Raw genomic sequence first — 17,911 nt, 5'->3', positions numbered from 1 at the left:
ATGAAAGAAAAGAAATTAGTCATTCGCTGGAAATGTGCAAGTTCATGTACCAACAAATCAAACAAAAAGGCTTTATCATTTGCTATGAAAGTTGTGTCAATAGAGACGTCTGGGTAATCTCCTTTGTGATTAATAGCTGGAAAAAAAAAGGGCAGAATGAGCAATCAGCGTGTAGTACATACTATGTGCTTTGAAGGGGGTTATTCATTTGGCCGCAGGGAGCCTCCTTGTTCCATGACATTGCTTCGCATTTCTCCTACGCATTGCCCATCTTTCTTTAATATCAAGAACGCTATCTAATAAGTTGCTACCACACATTCCCTGAGAAATTTCAAGCTCCTTGTTCGAAACCTCACCTTTCACATCTCCCCTTATCCTTTCGGCCTCAGCAAGCAGATCAAGAATGAGCATCTCGGTGGTCCTTGTGGTAATTCCACGTAGATACCAGGAGATGGGCGGTGGTGGAACAATAGCTGGCTGAATCAGCTGTTCCAGGCTCACCCTTGACCCTATTCTTCCTTTGCCCTCTGTGCAAGCATGATAATCTCCCAAGTTCTTTGGTTTTACTGGGAAGCACATTCTTTCATCAACAAATAGAGGCTCCACTCTCCAGCACCCTTCAAATCTCTTCATAAATCCAGCCTTCAGTTGCTTGAATTTCATCTAACAACATTGAATTCATTGTCAACTAAGTCACACCAAGATATGACCATAAAGTAGTATTCCTGTTCGTGTATCCATGCGTTGGATAATATTTTCAAGTTGGAGCATTAATATCACATATTGAACTAGCAAATGTTCCAATAAAAGATCTCCCGAAAGTGAATAGACATGTGATTTCATACATACTACGAAATCGAGAATCTGCTTTCTTCCTATAAAATGTCCTAGAAGAAGAAAGTGAAGTGCTTACTGAGTGATCTGCTCTGTTTTGATCTACTAGAACATGGACTGAAATGGTCCCAGACCACCAAAGAAATCTCCACAAAGCTGCTTGCTCCAGCTCAACCACTTGCCTCAAACCTTCATCGATCAGAACCCGTCTGGAAATTACCTCCTGAAATGGACATTAATCTTCTAAACTCAGCAGATGATACAGTTACAGCAAGATGCAGAACGGTAGCTGAGTATATATATATCGGCTCTTGTCGAAATAGACAAAAACGAGAATAGTTCTGTGAAATTCCAAAATAGCTTTTGTGATTTTGTATAGCATGGACGTTCTGTTGGAGTGTTCATCAAAAGATACCTCTTAGCCTATAGCTTGTATTTCTTCTAGTAATGTAGTCTTAAATTTATACGAAATTTGAATATTTCATGAAGACAATTTCATAAATCAAATTAATTGAGATAAACAAACGACACAAATGTGATATCTTTTTTAAAAGACAATGTGGTAAACTAGCATCTCTTTTAGGTAAGTTTACAAACCACAACATCGTCCGAACTGTTTTTTGTATTTACTTATTTTCCCCAACCAATAGTAAAATTCAACATGACAGAGAAGAAATACCTCAGCGCTATAGTTAAGCAGATAGATTTAGGACATGGAGCCATTCCACGATATCAGTGGTCTGGTTATTGCAACAGAGGAATAACAATTACACTCATCAAGCAGACATTGTTTTGATGTGTATTAAAAAAAGATGGTATAAATAGTTGATTCTGACAATCAATAAACATTGAATGAAATGAGTGTGACTAATAGCCAGGAGCGAAAAGCGTGGAATTGAAATAAAAAGAAATCACTTACTTTAATATTCTTGAAGACTCTCTTGTTATCAGGGTCTGTCACAATATTATAGACAGCGTCTGGTGGCAAACCAACATCAACTTTTACATTGAGTCTGCTAAGGGTATCTTTTGGTACACTGACCTGTAAAGAGTCCCATCTAAACTCAACCAGCCTCGGTATATTTCTCTTGTGAGAAATAGCTTATACTGGCACCTAATATATTTCTTACTAACCAGTAACCACCACTTACAATGAATCTTCGAGCTAAGTTTTCAAAAGTATTTATGAGCCACTGCTGCGAAATGCGTACATTTAACTTAATTCTCAAAAAGCCTAAATGCAGAAACCATGTGCTTATTCACCATTAAACTCTTGGAAAAACTTTGTTTTACGTCTTCCATCAATATTCAAAAATCAAAATCTATAATTTAAAATAAATCAGACATCTTTTTTCATCTTTAGCTAAAAAGCTATATCAATAGCTTAGAAAATCAAAGCAGAAATTTAAGTGCAACATACTTCATCCTTACTGAATCAAATGTAAAAATAAAGATGAAAGGCGCCAGGGTTTATTTTTGAAAGTGTGACCGAAAGGATGAGACTTACAGAGTTACAGGAAGAAAACATGGCTATGTCCTGGTCAATTTAATGAAATCCTAACTAAAGCAGATTGAGGACTTAAAAGAGTAAAATTCATCCCCTTCCCCATGTCAATTATAGATTTCACCACACAAACATTTGATTGACAGTGCAATTCATGAATTGAGGGGGAAGACAGAAAGTTATAAACAGGAAAATTAATTTTCTGATTTCTTAAATCATTAATTGACCCAAAAGCTTAAGCTAATGAGGGAATGCGAATTTAATTATATATCACTTAACATTCCCCCTCACTTGTGGGCTTGAAATATGAAGCAGAGCCAAACAAGTGAAAATTAATATTAAATAGGAAAGAAACAACAATGCAGGGGCTTGGACCCATGACATCTTAAAGCAATATTCTCTGATACCATCTTAAATCCCCAATTAACCCAAAAACTTAAGCTAATGGGTGAAGGCGAATTTAATTATATATCACTTAACATGGTTCAATGAACATCATGTCTAGAATGGAAAGCATGCCCTTCTATCTTGATATTGCGCACCTTTATTTGCGGAGGTTTATCGGTCCATGAAGGGTTGTCTCTCCAGGCCTGCAGTTGCTTCTCCACGTCAAGCTCCCAGGATGTAGAAGATCCCTTCTCCCCTTTTCCTTTCGTGAAAGGGCTCATTGTCATTGATGTTAACTTCTGACCATCATTTGCCAATCTCTTAAGCTGAGGCTGCAACCAAAAATAAATAAATAAATAAAATGATAACCGAGCCGGAAAGAGAGAAATTTCAACAATAGATTTGGTAATGAATTGCCTTTTGTTTTCAGGTCAACTAGTAGTATGTAAAAATAAAAATTAGTTCAGTCTAAAATTTCCAGATTTCGTGATGGTAAAATGTTCGTTTTCTCTCCATTTATTTCTGTCCAACAGACATTTAAAAAAAATCGTTCTAAATTTCTTATACTTCTTTGCAATAATTATAATATCTTATAAAAGATGCGATGACTAACCTTGAGAGAATTTTGAAGTTTCTGGGAAAGCTGCGCAAGAAAATTAGAAATTACAGGATTTGATGCCTCGAGAACATCATTCCGCTCATTCATGGAAACTTCTATACTTGTTTTCGTCATCACTAGCTCTCCAGTAAGATCCTGGAGCACAACTGATTTCAGATCAATTTGGTTTCCTGCTGTCACCCTCTGGAATTCTTTCAGCGTCAAATATACTTCATAAATACATGCCTCTCAGCATACTAGACTAAAGTTTCTCATGGATTTCGAGATTCCCAGACTTCCGGAAGAGGAGACCTCAGTTTTGGTGGTGCAAAATTTGATTCTAAATTACAGATAAAAGACAGGTCGAGATTCAGGTAAGCCAAGTAAGAATGAGAGGTAAGAACTGGCCAGAATATTAGCGCATCCGACTCAGCTAAAAACGATGTGAAAGCGGGAGAACAAAAGTCCACGATGATGAAGACTCCGTCAAGTGCACAAAGAAGGGACGAGAAAACAAAAGGGAAATAAAGGAATCCACTCGTTAATATGAGGAAACACGTAATAACCGAATTGGAAAGGGAAGGTCATCGGTAAATTGTCAGAAATTGTCAAGATCTCGGTGTTTAATCAGTTTCACAATGTTCAAAACAATAGAGGTGGTCGATTTTTTACCTAAATTTTGGTAGTTAATCTCTTCTAAGATGAATCCAAAATAATTAGTTTAACACATTTTCAAAAAGCATATTAGTTTTAGGAAGTAAGAGTGCTCTTTATGGTTATTTTCTGAGCTATTGTATCTTACGCTTGTGGTGGGGGAGAATACTAGAAGGAACAAGGATGTTTCGTGCCTGACTCTGATAATTACCGTTTTTAAATTATAGTCACCGGTCAAATAAGAATTAAGAACAATCTGGACCCGAAAACGTGGTTAGCTTGGACACATCTTATCTACACTTTTATTTGAATTTTCAAAAATAGAAAAATAAAGAAACTACTCATACAAAATAACAAAATAATAGTGTCCATCGGATAGAAGTCTTGATTCTTTTCCTATTTCTATGAATAGTTTTGACATTTTTTTTTATACGTAAAAATTTTCTTTTATTTAATTTTTAATCTCTCACATTCCCCAAATTCTCTCCAATTATTTAAAAAAAACATTATTATTTATTATCTATTCTATTAACATTTGCCTGTAATTAATAACTGAGTGAAAAATATACCACCCATTACTTGAATAGAACTTTGAGGTTGAAGATACATCAAGAAAATTTTATATAAAATTTGACATTTAACATCATGTCGTAAAAATAAATAAATTAAAAAAAAAATTAGATGTATCCAAGAAACACTTATCTTTATACATTTCACTAAATAAATTATTCTTATTTATTTTTAAAAATATTTTATTATTTTTTGGTATAAATGATGGGAGAGTCTTAACCCATAAAGTAGTTATGTCACTCTACTCACAAAAAGTTCTAACAAATAAAAAAATATATACTTTAGAAACTAATTATACGAACTCAACCATGAAAACCAAATATGTAGCCAAGTTCAAATTTTTCAATCATTCAAGATCTCGGATTGCAGAATAATATAAAAACATAGCACACCTAAAAACCACAAGATAAAATGCTTAAGAGAGGTACCAGTGTCATAAACCTGCTAGGCATTTTTGCTGAACTAAGAAAGCTAGTAGTAATACAAATGTTCTAAGATTCAAACCTCAATACATTCTGGTGGATGATACAATTACTCGCCATGTTGTAAAATGACGCACCAAAAAGGAAAGGAAAAAAAAATCTTGAATGTAACGCGACTGGCAAAAAGACCAGGTATAGTATCTTATAATTGTAAATTCCCACACATAAAGTACTACACTGTACGAGATCTACTTGTCCATCGGGCGAAAAGATCTTTGGAGTTTACCTCCACCATCTACAACATAAACCAGTTCAAATCATAGATAAATTATAAAGGCTTTATGCTCTTTACCCACGTGTGGGTGTTACTTTTGATTCAACGACCATATATCCCATGACGCTTAAAAAACTCTCTCAATCCATAGGCACTGGGGTCATAGTTGAACTGGACAAATGAAAACAAAACAAAACAAATCAATGAAACAGAAACATAGGCCAGTATACAGGGTCCCATTTACTATTAGAAGCTTAGCTTTCTGCATTCAGAACTTAAAAGATTCCGGGCAGAGGAAACTTCGTTAGCTCGAGTCAAAGCCAATCATTTTAAAATACCATATGTTCAATGGTAACTTAAGTTAACAGATTCGGGCGAAAAACCTAAAAATTTTAAAAGGACATCTAAATCGAATGTTATGTTCTTTACACAAACTTCTTTTAATGTTGCTGGGATGGGATGGGATGGAAGAAGGGAAAATGTTCTGGAGAATTGAGAATGAAAGATGACCATATGTGAAAGCATCGGCAATGAGAAATGAATTGATAAATTGACTATAATTAGGTTAACAAAGCTTGAAAACTTACGGGTAAAACCTTCACCGAGTACTTCGTAACGTTAGAATCAGACATCTTTCCCTGGTTAGATGCCTGCACAGAAATTATTGACTTCAAATCATTAATAAATGGACTGAGAATGATAAAAAAAAGTTGACCATATGTTCTTCTAACATATAGATCAGTAACCTTTTACGGTAATTGGATCGAAAGCCCCACCAATATTTTTCCAACGTTTACCAATATTGATAAGCATTTGATTGTTGTTTGCAATACAATGTTTTTTCTATTGTAATGTAAAAAGGGTACAAATGCATCTTCTATATAAAAAACTGTCAATATGTCCTTGAGTATAAAAGGTAATGTTCACTAATGTTCCCCTACCTGTTTCCCTGTGCTTTATGAAATGCAAGCACAATAATGTTGGATTAAAGCCACTTGTTCCATTCTGAATATAAACACGAAAAAGAAGTTCTACAGAAGCCACAAGCCACCAACCCAGCACGAATTACTTCATTACTTTTACCAAACACAAAAAAGAAAAAAAAACACACAAATAAACAAACAAACAAAAAAGTTTCCTTGACACTTCGGACAAAACAAAATGTGAAAAAAAAATAATAAATAAATAAATCTTCACTGCCTTACACAATAAAAAAGAATAAAATCAGAAACGATGACAATTAGCAGCCTCAAACCTAAGTAATTCAGAGATACGTCTGTTTAAAAGCAAAATAATCATAAATCAACCATCAAGGCAAAAAAGAATAATGACCGCCTACATCATCACATTTTACCCTTTTCGCCTCAGCTCCTTACATTATCACATTTTACGGCCAACCAATGTTCAAGTTAAATTGTATACAGCATTGACAAAAGCAAACACAACATAACTGAAGACGTAAGAGCTTATTTTCCCAGAAATCAAGAATTGGTAACAAAATCATGTACTGGAAATCAAACCAAGACAAAACACAATCGGACCGCAATCCTACTTGTTGTGGGCTATGAAACATCTCGATAAATGGATATTCCTTCCTCTGCCGTGAAATGCAGAAACCAGGATACTTTGGGCACTCAACCTGGCATTTAATCATGAGATCGAAGTCACAAGAAAGTAAATACAAAAATGCAGCGGCTTATTATGATATTGTCCATTGGCCGAACTAATGACTACGGCCATGGATCACAGAAGCACAATGATAAACGGACTTGTTACAATGGAACCAAGAAAACAACCTTTGGAATATGAAAATGATTCCTTAAAGGAGACCAAGGAATTTATATGGTTATCTTCTTGTACTGAGAAAGGCTTACGGTTGTCAAATAAACCATTCAAAAGAAAATTCTATTCTTAAAGCAGAAGTTTGGTGAAAAGCATTTGGATAAAAATCTTTTTTCTCTTTTACAAGTACAACAACTTTCATTGAGAAGAAATGAAAGAATACACGAGCCTACAAAAATAAGCCCACAATCCCTCTATAAGAAGGGACTCCAACTATACAAAATCAAGTTCATAAGGTAATTATAAAAAAACCTTAGAAATTGAAGCCCAATGAAAGACGTGAAAATGAATAAGAGACCACGTATCTCTAGCATCCCTCTCAACTCCCCTAAACACCCTTCTATTCCTCTCATCCCACAAAACCCAAATAATAGCATAAACACTAGCTGGCTAGAGAAAACGGCCTCTCTCCCTAAACAGCGGATTGAGGATGGACTCCTCGATCATATCTCTAGCATCTCTTTGACGAGCACACATCATACCAAATGTTTGGAAAAAAGAATCCCAAACAAAGCTCGCAAAATCATAGTGCCAAAAAATATGGGTCAAGTCTTCCTCTGCCTTCCTGCAAAGAATGCAACAAAAAAGGCCAATCAACAACGGCATTTTCCTAACAAGTCTATCCAACATACTAATACGGCCATGAAGAACCTGCCAAGTAAAGAATCTCACCTTTTTAGAAATCTTAATCCTCCACAACGACGAGAAGATAGACTCACCCGGGGTAACCAAACAGTGAAAAAAGGATTTACACGAGAACCCTTCCAAAGGATTAGGTCTCCAGACTCTCACATCTAGAGAAAGGAAGGCAACCACATCCATCGTTTCCCTATCGGACAAAGCACAACGGAACTCGAAGGAGAAAGAGCAAGAGCTCCCTATCCAAACAAGAAAATCTGTCACAAAATGATTATTAAGAGAAGACAAATGATGCAACCAGGGTAAAGAACCACAAAAAGGTCTCTCCCCCACCCAATGATCTTCCCAGAAATACATCTCTCTCCCATCCTCTATCACACAACGGACCAAAAGAACAAATGCAGGGAGCTCTTTCACAATATCTTTGCAAAGATTTCGATAAGTGCCATTAATCCCTTTAACCAACCACTCAAAAGGATGAAAGCCATGTTTACTAGCAATAACTCTAGAGGAAAAGCGCCATAACCATTTGGCTAAAAGGGCTTTGTTTCGAGTCCTAAGGTTCCTAATATCACGACCCCCCAAAGACACCGGTTTCTCGATGATCTCCCATTTAATAAGATGTGAGTCGATACCTTTCCCTTCATCAGCCACTTCCCAGAGGAAGTCCCGCATCAACCTCTCCAAACAATTACACACCTCCCCTGGAGCTCTAAAGAGAGAGAATAAATAAACCGGAGTGACACTCAAGACGGACTTCATGAGAGTAAGACAGTCTGCTTTAGAAAAGAAACTCTTTTTCCAAGAAGCCAACCTATTTCAAACTTTGTCAATCACTGGGTCCCCTTAACAAAACACATTTCGGACTATTCCCAAGGGGGAGACCAAGGTAAAAAAAAAGGGAAGGCTTCCCACCTCACATTCAATCAACTCAGCCCACCTTTTAATCTTTTCATCCTTGCTATCCATACCCATGACACAAAACTTACCCCTATTTATCTTCAGGCTCAACATCTCCTCAATGAACGGAAGAACGTGATTCAACATTGAAAAGGAATTAACACTTCCCAAGCAGAAGAAAATGGTGTCATCCAAGATGGGAGAGGGGAACCCTATCATTTCCCACCTCAAAGGGCTCAATTAGGCTACCTTCAACACACTTAGTCACTAATCTGCCAAGCACATCCACAACAAGGAGGAAGAGAAAAGAGGAGAGTGGGTCTCCCTGCCTCAGACCTTTTAAAAGATCATTTTCTTTCAAATGTGTTCTCACAAGTGATTTGTTTTTAAGAAAATATGAATTTTTGATTCATTCTAAAATCACAAATTTGCGCAGGGTGATTCCAATATGCACAGTAACATTAACAAGTCATTTTGTCATAATTTTCGGAAAACATTATTTAAAAAAAGAACAAAAAACAAAAAAATAAAAACAGTGTGAAGATGGAGGATCCATTTAGAGAAACGGAGTTTGAGACATACCACCAGACACAAGCATGCTCTAGAGACATGACAGACAAGAAAAATGGAGTACGAGTTTGTTTTTATTACTATTTTAATCTCTGAAATAAAACAAAATAAATAAGTGGAGGTAAGAAACCAATGCAAATGACCAAAAATGTGATTAAAATAATTATAAAAATTAGAATAAAACAACAAAACATTATGAGAGTTTTATAGCTAAATTAAACTTAAAAAAAATGAAAATGAAAAAAGATGAGAAAAGGAAAACTTCAATAAATTATGACAGGTCAGATACTCCTATCACAAGAAAATGACTTACACGCATAAATTTAATGTTCGGATAAAACTCAACCGCAGCTTCCTCCAATACCTTGTCAAGATGCTTTGTGTAGTTACCTCTATAGCATTAAATATGAGCAGTCAAAACTAGAGAGTCAAAACTAGAGAACGAAGGTTAAAGATAATACGGACAATATTCATGTACCTGACCGTAAAAGCAACAACGACTGGATAGCCTTCATGAAGGAGTTGGACAAACTCACGTTCAGATGTAAAATGTATGACCCTGGAAGGCCCAAGATCTTTTGGGAAACCAGTATAATACCTGTAACATGTACAGGGATGTGGAATAAGCAAAATTGTGGGTTTGGGGGTGAGGGGAGTGGGGAAGGGGCAGACCACAAAGAGTCAAAAATCACAAAAGTAGAATGCAGTGAGGAAGGAAACTTGATCCTAAACGTGCACCTTTGACCATTATATTGCCTAAAACCACTCAGAAAATTGCACTCTCGCCTAAAATTAACAAAAATGCTCTTCATTGAACATATGGGCATGGAACTTCCAAACATCGTCATCCAACAGAAACTAATAGATGAAGTGATCCAAACTTAACATTAATAACTATAAGAGAACGAGGAACTTCACAATTTGACAAATCAAATAGAATAAAGTGACTGTTGCTGGAAAACAAAAACCAGTGTATACCCAAAACTTTCGCGGATTGGAGGGTTCAGAAGGGGGTGAAAACCCAAAATGCTAACCTTTTTCTATATAATTTTTTATTCTGAGAACTAAGAGAGGTGGATTAGATGGGTGAAGGCAACTTGGAATTTCTTTTATCGTTTTTTTCCTTTTATTATTAGGGAAATTGCATTGTATGGCAAATACATTTTAAGAAACCAAAGTTATGACTTCAACTTTTTTGTAATCGCAGGTGTGACAATTACATAGCAATCACATAGAAATTAGATAGCAATCAAATAGAAATTAGATAGCAATCAAATTTTTAGACAAAGTTTTTTGACATGTTTGCAAAAAAACAAAACCTAGGGACACGCGCCCAATTTTCAATTTTTTTTAATTAAAGTTGCAATTGCCCTTATTATTATTATTATTATTATTTTCTGGGATAAGAAACCAAACTTAGAATTGATTATATCACAATGAGAGGAAAATAGCAGGTTCACAATCTGGTGTCAACCATAGAAAGCATAACAGCAAGTTGATCGAGAAAGAGATCAACAGTGAAGTCATAAATAGCTAATCTGAGGGGATTTATTGGATGCAGATGAATATCGTCCATTCTAGTAGAAAATAATTTTTGCGCATCATAAATATAGAAATAACTAATGTTAAAGGAGCAAAATGACGAAAGTCCACAGACAGCTTATTCCATCATATTGCAGATATTGTGGTGGGGGTCAGACAATATATTTTAAAGAAAATTCCATATATCGCTGATATCAGGGGTCATACTATATATTTAAGAAAATAATTCTCCACATATTGCTGATATCGGGGGTCATACTATATAAAGAAAATAATTCTCCACATGTCCCCATACCTTGCCCCAAAAATGACAATAACAATAACATCACATACTTGCATGTCGCACGAAGATGACTGAGTATTCTATCCAGAACTGTTGGGTCTCCCATTTAATCAAATTGTGCAAAAAAATCAACTTCTCAGTTTCCTAAAAACATCAACATATATGCATTCATCAATATTTGGAAACTCAGAGATCAAATCGTTAGCAGAGTATAGAAAATAGAAGAAAACGTACAAACTAAACCCTCATATCCAAATTAAAGTACAGAAGCCGACAAATCATAAAATAAAAAGATAAAAAGGTCAAATTAACCTTCAATCATGAAATTACCGAAGGTTAACCTTCCTTTCATGAAATTACAGAAGGACGTGCAATTGAAAAGGCAACAGCCCGTATTACTATTACAGCTATAATAACAACGATGTGTGACTTAATAAAAAACTATAACAACTTATACTATTCAACAGAAGCAATATATTATCAGTGATTTCTAAGATAAACTATCCAACCATAAATAGTTTTAAGAAACAATGTCTTGTGCCATAATGCGAAACTTCACTTTTTTTCAAAACTATCACTTGATCTTTCATTTGAAAACATTTTGGTAAAGCAAATATGAGTACAAAAATACTAAATAAGCAATTCTTGTATCAAGCTTTGAAACTCGTTTTCTTTAGGAAAAAGAGAAAACTTTTTCAATAAAACACAACTTTCCTTGTACTCTAAAGCATTAGTCTCTTTTCCTTTTCTTAATGTAAAAAAAAAAAAAAAAAACTTCTGAATAGACTTTCAATACTCTTTTAATGGACTTTCAATAGAACAAAACTTTCAATACTTTCAGTAAAACAAAATTTTCAAATGGACTTTCAATACTTTCGATCAGACAAAACTTTCAATCAACCAATACTTTCAATGTCAGAAGTATAAGATGTATTATTTAGAGTAGTCAAATCATATGTGGTTACCCATTAGTAACACGACACCCATTACTCAATCATTCAATTAAAAATGTTCATTAGAAATCGACCAGAACATTCAGTATAATTAATTAGGTGTGAGGTCATATGAGTGTAACACACATGAATCTTCATTATAAAATAATATCAAACCAAGATAATGTGCCTTCCCACAAAAAAATTTCAAACATATCAATTTACCGTCAATTCCAATTGGCTACTACACAATAAGCATACAATCCCAAAAACAAAAGTGGCATAGCTCTATCAAATCCATCAAAGTTCTTTCATAAATAGTCAATGCAAAACATGTAGTTTCAAATAACTTCCATTAAAAGAAACAAAAAAAAAAAAAAAAAAAGGTTAAGAAGAGAAAACTCCAGAAAATAAAAAATTGGGCCACTTGAATAATTTATTAAATCAATAAATACGAACTTTACAATAATTTTCAAAATTAACAAACCCAAAACATAATTACTTTCAATTTGAAATAAAAAAGAGCACTTTAAAAAATCATTCAAAATAGACGCATACTTTCATTTAGAAAAAAACTATTAAAAACATACAAGCCGCTTTCAGACATTTGTAAATATAATCAAACATAACTTTATCAAATTTTATATGGGATATGGAAACTATACCGATAGTTCTCCATTCAAAAATTCAATTCCTTGAGCAAACATCAATTTCCTAGAAGCCTAAACAATAAAGACAAGGTTTTTAAGATAATCGACATTGAAAATCAAAATTGATGAGGGATTTTGTTACTCAAAATTGACCTTAAACCTTAATCAACCACTCCAAATTAGTGCACCACTACAAACAGAAAGCTACATCAGGTTGGTCTAAGATACTTAAATCGTGTTTGAAAGAATCAAAGGACAGTAATACCTACCGAGCCTTGTCGAAAGGGCACCGACCTTTGCTGGTGAACGTTTGAAATCGCCCAGACTTGCAGACCTGAACTCTAAAAGTTACGAATATTCAAATCTGAGGTCGATCGAGAATCAGGCACGTGTGGTTAAAAAACTAAGAAACGCCCCGAGAGGAGCAAACTGCATCTCCGTAAAAAAAACGCATGGGTGAGCCGCACAGCAGCTAGAAAACTCACACACGGCCGTCGGAATCAACTTTAGCAACGTGCTGTTCGCGCCATGGACTCAACTGTCTCGAGGAGGATGCTGTCGCAGATACGCCGCCGCTTGAAGACGCCGGAGAAGACGAGGGAACGCGCCAGAAGGCGTGGGTGTTGGTGTGCAACGATGGGCTGCTTGAGGGTTTGCTGCGTCGTCGCCGCCGCAGAAGAAAACCGGCCAAAGAGAGGGAGTCGGCGGCTGCTAGGGAAAGGGAGAGGAAGAAGATGAACGTTTCGTTCATTTTCTTTTTCATATATTTTCTTGGTTTAATTACTTTTTTTTTTTGGAAAGTATTTTTGGGTTTCTAGCCCATTTTATAACTTTCTCGTTTCTTATTTCCTATTTCTCATATTTTAAGTACCCTATGTGTTTAACAATATTTACTGTTCTTTATTTTTAAAATTTGAAAAACATTCCAAAGAGTGGGTAAAGTAAAAAATCTCACAAACTAAAATGTTTATATGTAAACCAACAAACCAAAAATCAAGGTTATACACATGTACATCATTTCATAAACTAAAATGAAATAGTCTAGTAGAGAGAATAATACAAATATTTATAGTGGTTCGACCATGGTTTACAACCACTACGCAAGATGAATATTCTTGTATTAGCTTCAATTGATAAATGGAACTACCTCAATTACATTTGAGAACTTCCCTTATTCTAGGTGAACCCCCACAACCGTAATAAGAATAACCTCGATTAAGTATTTAGTAAGCAACTCCAAGAAAGCTAAACAAATTTAGCCTGGAAAATTGATCGATGATCAAGAAGGAAGGAGAATTTGTTCCTAACTTCAAGATTTCGAACTTTCCACCACCTAATTAATCAAATTAGATTGAAAGTCCTAAAACATGCATTCTAAACACAATAATATAAAGAAAAAGCATAAAGTTTGAGAGAATAAACTCTAAGGAAATTTCATTCAAATTCAAAGTGTTCTTTTTAAATGTGGAAATTACAATCCTAATTAAACTAATTGAAAGGACACCATGAAAGGATGCGACCTTTCACTAAATTGGCTACATTCATCTAATACCCTTTCAACTACTCTCATAGTAAATATATAAAATTAAATAAATACATGTATGATTAATTATATGGGTGAATAAAAAAAATTCAGATTTATTGTGTGTCTAGGTGGCTTTGATTCTTGAAGGGTTGCAACTAAGGGTGTTAAAAAAAACCGAAGACCCGAAAAAATCGAGCAACCCAACCCAACCCAGTTGGTTTGGGCTAGTTGAAAAAAATGGTTTGGTTTGGGTTTTTTTAATAAATGGCCCAAAGCAACTTCCCAGTTCCCACTTTTCGGTAGGCCGAAGGATGAAACGGTGAAACCATTCCCTTGTCGACACGTGGCTTGTGGAGATTAGAGGTATTTTTTATTTCCTTCTTCTCCACGTTTTGTTGGGGTTGATGCTCTAAAGTCTCGTGTCCTGTAGTTTGTAAACAGTTTGTATGAACACTTGTGTTGTTAATATACGATATTTACTTCATATCTTGTATTTTGCTCAGTTACTTGTTTTATTTACTTTACCACAAACCAATAAACATAAAATCCCTGGTTATCTATATGTGACTCAAGCATGTATGTGGTGACATACAAGTGGATCATGTCTTGAGTGATAACCAAAATGGTCTATAGTATATGGATATAGGAGAGAAACCTTATCCTGGTAACGCTACGGATGCAGCCCACTTTGTGGAATGGTCACAAGTGTTTTCACTTTCACAAATGGTCTGATCCTGATCATTCGTGTTGTGGACATGCGAGCGGGGGCGTCCTATACAAAGAGTTTGTATAAGACCTGACCACAAAGTGTTAACGTCTCGTTATATAACACCATTCATAACAAAGACTTCACTTCACTAGGACTGTCTCTTATACACATCTAGATGTGTATAAGAGACAGGCACAAACCAATAAACATAAAATCCCTGGTTATCTATATGTGACTCAAGCATGTATGTGGTGACATACAAGTGGATCATGTCTTGAGTGATAACCAAAATGGTCTATAGTATATGGATATAGGAGAGAAACCTTATCCTGGTAACGCTACGGATGCAGCCCACTTTGTGGAATGGTCACAAGTGTTTTCACTGTCACAAATGGTCTGATCCCTGTCTCTTATACACATCTAGATGTGTATAAGAGACAGGACAATCGCTTGTCGACACGTGGTTTGTGGAGATTGGAGGTCTTTTTTATTTCCTTCTTCTCCACGTTTTGTTGGGGTTGATGCTCTAAAGTCTCGTGTCCTGTAGTTTGTAAACAGTTTGTATGAACACTTGTGTTGTTAATATACGATATTTACTTCATATCTTGTATTTTGCTCAGTTACTTGTTTTATTTACTTTACCACAAACCAATAAACATAAAATCCCTGGTTATCTATATGTGATCTGTCTCTTATACACATCTAGATGTGTATAAGAGACAGATCTATATGTGACTCAAGCATGTATGTGGTGACATACAAGTGGATCATGTCTTGAGTGATAACCAAAATGGTCTATAGTATATGGATATAGGCTGTCTCTTATACACATCTAGATGTGTATAAGAGACAGGCTTCTCTAAACGATCGTATAGTGTGCCAATTTTACTAAACGGTCGTATACCTTTTCCTAAACGATCGTTCAGTAAAACCTACACGATTATGTAGCTTCTCCTAAATGATAAGCAGTCTGCTATGCGATAGCGACTTTTTCCCTCCTACTTGCTTATCACCTACACGATTCGTGTTTCCTCCTTCCTCTACCAAATTCACCAAAGACCACTCTTTAAGTTTTCACTCTAAGAATACCCAGGGCTCTTTAGTGGTGGTGTCGTCCCCACGACGTTCGTGTTCGCGGGTGTTTGTGCTGCTGCAGTCGACGCTGCCGCTGGGCGTTGGTAGATTGCGTGGAGGTTTTTCGCTGCGTTGGAGTTTCGAAGTGTGAAGACTGTCTTCAACTAGTATGGAACTCTCTCCCTTGTTATTTATCTTGTTCTTAACATGTCGTTAATTAAGATTTGTTTGCATAACTGTATATATTGAATGTATAATATGTATTTCGGTCACGGTGAGATCGGAGCGATCCGAACACACTCATGGAATTCTTAGATATGAGATCCTTCAATTGGTATCAGAGCCAGTTTTTGATACTCTGATTTCATCTGTTGTAAAGAAATGAGATTTACATTCATGATGGGTGCATTTCTACACTGATTTAATAGTTAAACTTATACAGATAATCGATGTTTTCGGGATGATTAGCCTCGGTTTGATTTATATCCTTTTACATTTACAATTGTTTGTAAAGGCCCCTGCGTTTTTGGGCATTAATAATTGTTATTGAGTCTGTATTCAAAGTTTGTTTAAAGTTGAGTCGTTCGAAGAAGCAGATCTGTGCAAGCGTTGCATAAGAGTGGTACGCGATCTAAGCAAGCGTTGCGGTTCTTCGAAGAATGAGGCGATCTAAGGTTGATTGCATCTGCAGAAGATGTGTTGCGCAATCGTTGTTGATCGCATCATAGAGATCAATGGAGTACGCGATCGCTGTTGAAAGCATCGGTTAAATGATGGGGTATGCAATCAAGAGTTAATCGCATCGTTTTGATGATCGGGTTCGCAATCGCTGAGTATCACGTAGTATAGACAATGAGATGCTCGCAGATCATTTAAAGCGCACGCTAGACGATCGTTTAGGTCAGCAAGCTTCATCGCTTAATAACCAACTAAACGATCGCTTAGTAGCACAAGGTAAATCGTTTACTTGGTTGCACGCATCGTGTAGACGATGAGATGCTCGCATATTGTTTAAAGCGCGCACGATAGACAATCGTTTAGGTCAGCAAGCTTTATCACTTAGTAACTGACTAGACAATCACTTAATAATGCAAGGTAAATTGTTTACCTATTTTCGCGCTACACGATTGCATAGACAATCAGGCTTCGCAGGCTCGTTGTTATCTATGCGATCATTTAATTATGCTCCTTCGTTTAGTATGCGTTGAACGATTGTCTACTTACTGGAGTTTGCTACACGATGAAGACTCCTGGCGGTCCAAGACCCGGTTCGCCTGTGAACCGGTTTGCTCAATGACAAATGTAATGGATAGGGTTTTTTCATTCCGGTTTTTGTAAAGGCTCATCCCAGTCCATTAATTCTTTATTTATTGCATGCGATGTATATTTTTTTATGTCATATGGTATGCACATATAGTAAATCCCACCTTAGGTTATGCAACGATCATGCATCATCTCTTTATTGTAATTGTTATAATTTAGAGAAGCATGATTTAATTGTGTAAGAGCATGCTCATGCATTATATAATATAAGAGTTACATTTATGCATGCATAAAAAGCATTGACATGCATCATCTTTATATTATAATCGTTATAGTATAAGGGTGAATGATAACATGTTTGCTTGGTTGTTACACGTTATATAAAAGTTATATATAGTAATGACCGGAAATTCATGAAGCATGACACATAGGTTATTTTATAAATGTTATAAACGCCTCGTTGTGCACAATGGTTTTAGTTGTTTCTTTTTAAAAGTTAAAGAGAAATTAGAACTAAAAGACATAAGAAAGATATGCATGCTCACTTAGGTTTAATTCATGGTTTTAAAGTGTTTAAAACTTGGATCACATAGACTTAAGATCACGGTTCTAATACAATTAGATACCCTAAGGCTTTAATCTTTTAATCAGTTTAATAGGATTAAATTGGCTAATAAAAGGTTAAAGTGTAGCAAATCTATCTATAAGGGACCTTTTGTCTAAGTTGGGTTCTGTCTAA

General features: G+C 35.6%; 2 protein-coding genes across 9 annotated transcripts; both read right to left on the bottom strand.

The window, feature by feature from the left end:
* Position 1: 1 nt before the first annotated feature.
* On the bottom strand, positions 2-3,896 carry LOC120075822. Of its 2 annotated transcripts, XM_039029505.1 has the most exons (5): positions 3,339-3,896; positions 2,881-3,057; positions 1,754-1,876; positions 914-1,057; positions 2-663 (listed from the first exon to the last, which is right to left on the bottom strand). In XM_039029505.1, exons 1-5 carry the CDS (start codon positions 3,456-3,458, stop codon positions 205-207), a joined length of 1,023 nt encoding a protein of 340 aa, XP_038885433.1. In that variant the 5' UTR covers positions 3,459-3,896; the 3' UTR covers positions 2-204. The 2 variants fall into 2 exon arrangements, with proteins under 2 accessions (XP_038885433.1, XP_038885434.1); XM_039029506.1 differs by lacking the exon at positions 1,754-1,876 and having other exon boundaries at positions 3,339-3,893.
* A 1,082-nt stretch (positions 3,897-4,978) lies between these two features.
* LOC120075825 lies at positions 4,979-13,399 on the bottom strand. 7 transcript variants are annotated; one of them, XM_039029512.1, is made up of 8 exons: positions 13,087-13,398; positions 12,867-12,942; positions 11,070-11,163; positions 9,673-9,792; positions 9,508-9,586; positions 6,796-6,882; positions 5,831-5,893; positions 4,979-5,414 (listed from the first exon to the last, which is right to left on the bottom strand). In XM_039029512.1, exons 3-8 carry the CDS (start codon positions 11,123-11,125, stop codon positions 5,346-5,348), a joined length of 474 nt encoding a protein of 157 aa, XP_038885440.1. In that variant the 5' UTR covers positions 11,126-11,163; positions 12,867-12,942; positions 13,087-13,398; the 3' UTR covers positions 4,979-5,345. The 7 variants fall into 7 exon arrangements, with proteins under 7 accessions (XP_038885440.1, XP_038885439.1, XP_038885438.1 ...); XM_039029511.1 differs by having other exon boundaries at positions 12,867-12,935; XM_039029510.1 differs by having other exon boundaries at positions 12,871-12,942; positions 13,087-13,397.
* Between the last annotated feature and the right edge of the window lie 4,512 nt (positions 13,400-17,911).

This window comes from Benincasa hispida, chromosome 4, assembly GCF_009727055.1.
Source record: "Benincasa hispida cultivar B227 chromosome 4, ASM972705v1, whole genome shotgun sequence".
NCBI lineage: Eukaryota > Viridiplantae > Streptophyta > Magnoliopsida > Cucurbitales > Cucurbitaceae > Benincasa > Benincasa hispida.
The sequence above is the reverse complement of the archived record's forward strand: the minus strand, read 5'-3'. Positions and strand labels throughout refer to the sequence as shown.

Bases quoted from the DNA above. Each gene is read 5' to 3' on its own strand.
- LOC120075822 (XM_039029505.1), bottom strand. From the start codon at position 3,458: ATGACGAAAACAAGTATAGAAGTTTCCATGAATGAGCGGAATGATGTT. The intron at 1,877-2,880 runs GTGCGCAATATC...GACTCTTTACAG, and splicing joins ATAAACCTCCGCAAATAAAG to GTCAGTGTACCAAAAGATAC. The intron at 664-913 runs GTAAGCACTTCA...CAATGTTGTTAG, and splicing joins AAAACAGAGCAGATCACTCA to ATGAAATTCAAGCAACTGAA.
- LOC120075825 (XM_039029509.1), bottom strand. From the start codon at position 11,125: ATGGGAGACCCAACAGTTCTGGATAGAATACTCAGTCATCTTCGTGCG. The intron at 9,587-9,672 runs GTACATGAATAT...TTAATGCTATAG, and splicing joins GTTGTTGCTTTTACGGTCAG to AGGTAACTACACAAAGCATC. The intron at 6,883-9,507 runs GTAAGTCATTTT...ATTAAATGCCAG, and splicing joins CGAACATTAAATTTATGCGT to GTTGAGTGCCCAAAGTATCC.